Source organism: Trypanosoma conorhini (genome assembly GCF_003719485.1).
Source record: "Trypanosoma conorhini strain 025E chromosome Unknown Tco_14.4_contig_00232, whole genome shotgun sequence".
Classification (NCBI taxonomy): Eukaryota; Euglenozoa; class Kinetoplastea; order Trypanosomatida; family Trypanosomatidae; genus Trypanosoma; species Trypanosoma conorhini.
This window is the reverse complement of record NW_021704319.1, coordinates 9,062-10,571: the sequence shown is the minus strand read 5'-3', so window position 1 is coordinate 10,571 and position 1,510 is coordinate 9,062. Positions and strand designations below refer to the sequence as shown.

Below are 1,510 nucleotides of genomic sequence, written 5' to 3'. Positions count from 1 at the left end.
GCACACACGGCGCAGAGTAATCCTGCAAAGCACCGACAACACCCCCCCCCCACCCAACACCACCGACACACAAAAAAAAGAACAACAACAAAGAGAAGGAACGGGGAACACAAACATAAGAATAAAGTAGCCAACGGCACACTCGGGAGTGGCATGCGGTGGAACTCATTCATCGTTGCCTGTCGCCCAAGTGTAACGTTGGACAGACGCAGAGGGTGGCAAAAAAAAACACAAGGTTTCTGTTTCACCACTAGAAAGGGGAGGATGCACAGACACACACTCACATACTCGCATACAGAAGGAAAAACAGCGAAGAGGAAAAAAATAAATAAAGAAACGCAGAGACACTCCAAAGGAAAAAACAAAAACAAAAAGTGAACGGCTGAGGCACCCTCGTTTTTTATTTTTATTCTGTTTTGAGTGTCTTGTGCACTCAGCGGCGCCCCGCGGAGTTGTCCAAGGAGATCGCCATGAGCTCAATGTCCTTCTTCAGTCGGTAAATGGCGGCGAGCTCCGCCTCTCGCAGGCGGGACTGCTCCTGCCGCAGCCACCTCTCCTTGTCACCCACTGCGCTGCTGAGCCTTGCATGTTCCATGCGGTGCTCCCGGAGGCGATCCTGCACCTCCTCTAACTGCACACGACCACGTGCCTCCAACGCCTCCCTCTTTCTTTGCTGTTCACGCGCGGCCGACTTCGCCGCGAGGAGACGGGCACGCTTCTCACTCACTCGTGCCTCCATGGCGCGCTGCTCCTCATTCAGCCCCTGCGAGAAGGCCTCCAGCTCCCGCGACGCCCGCTGAGCACCGGACTCCACCTCCTCCAGGAGCCCCTCCTCCTTCTTTACGAGCGCCTCCCGGTGCTGGAGAGCGGCGAGGCGCGACAGCAATTCCGTCTTTCTTCGCTCCGCCGCGTGCAGGCGTCGGTCGAGCTCAGACGTCTGACGCTCCACCTCCCGCTCCTCCAACAGCAACTTCTCATCCAACGCGTGCAGCTCCATGGCCCTGTCGTTCATCGAGGCCCATCGCCCGCCGTCGCTGGGGCCCGACAGGGCCTGACTGTCGTCCGCGGGAGGGCTGGGGGCCGCCTGCGTGCCGGACGCCAACTTGCCCGCGTACAGGGCGAGTAGTGCCCGCTCCTTCTCCGTCGCGCGACGTATTTCCTCCAGCCGCTGCTGCTGCGCCGCAGTGTAGCTCGTCACATCAAACGTCATGACAGGCACAAAACGCGATAGCTTGGGAGGGTGTGTGCGAGCTTGTGTGGGGAGAAACGCACACACAGAGAGAGACGGAGATATATACATGTAAATGTATATAATGCGCAGTTAAAGAGGTAAAAAAGACGACATCCATGAAGTTCGTTCGGTGAAGCAGAAAAATGAACGCGTCTGCAGAGGCGGCCTGCCACCTCCGCACGCTTTTGCAACTGCGCGAAGGCGCACTGCCGCGCGCGCACACACACACACACGAATGACGGCGTATGCCCCTCGCTCTCTCCCTCTCTCTCTCTCTCT

At 57.9% G+C, this 1,510-nt stretch overlaps 1 protein-coding gene across 1 annotated transcript, besides 2 other annotated features; it reads right to left on the bottom strand.

Moving 5' to 3' along the window:
- Positions 1–54: 54 nt before the first annotated feature.
- Positions 55–91: a microsatellite.
- Positions 92–433: 342 nt separating this feature from the next.
- Positions 434–1,210, bottom strand: Tco025E_04507 (uncharacterized protein; the record flags this gene model as incomplete). The annotated part of the gene is made up of 1 exon (XM_029371417.1): positions 434–1,210. One exon carries the CDS (start codon positions 1,208–1,210, stop codon positions 434–436), a length of 777 nt encoding a protein of 258 aa, XP_029228475.1.
- A 272-nt stretch (positions 1,211–1,482) lies between these two features.
- Positions 1,483–1,510: a microsatellite.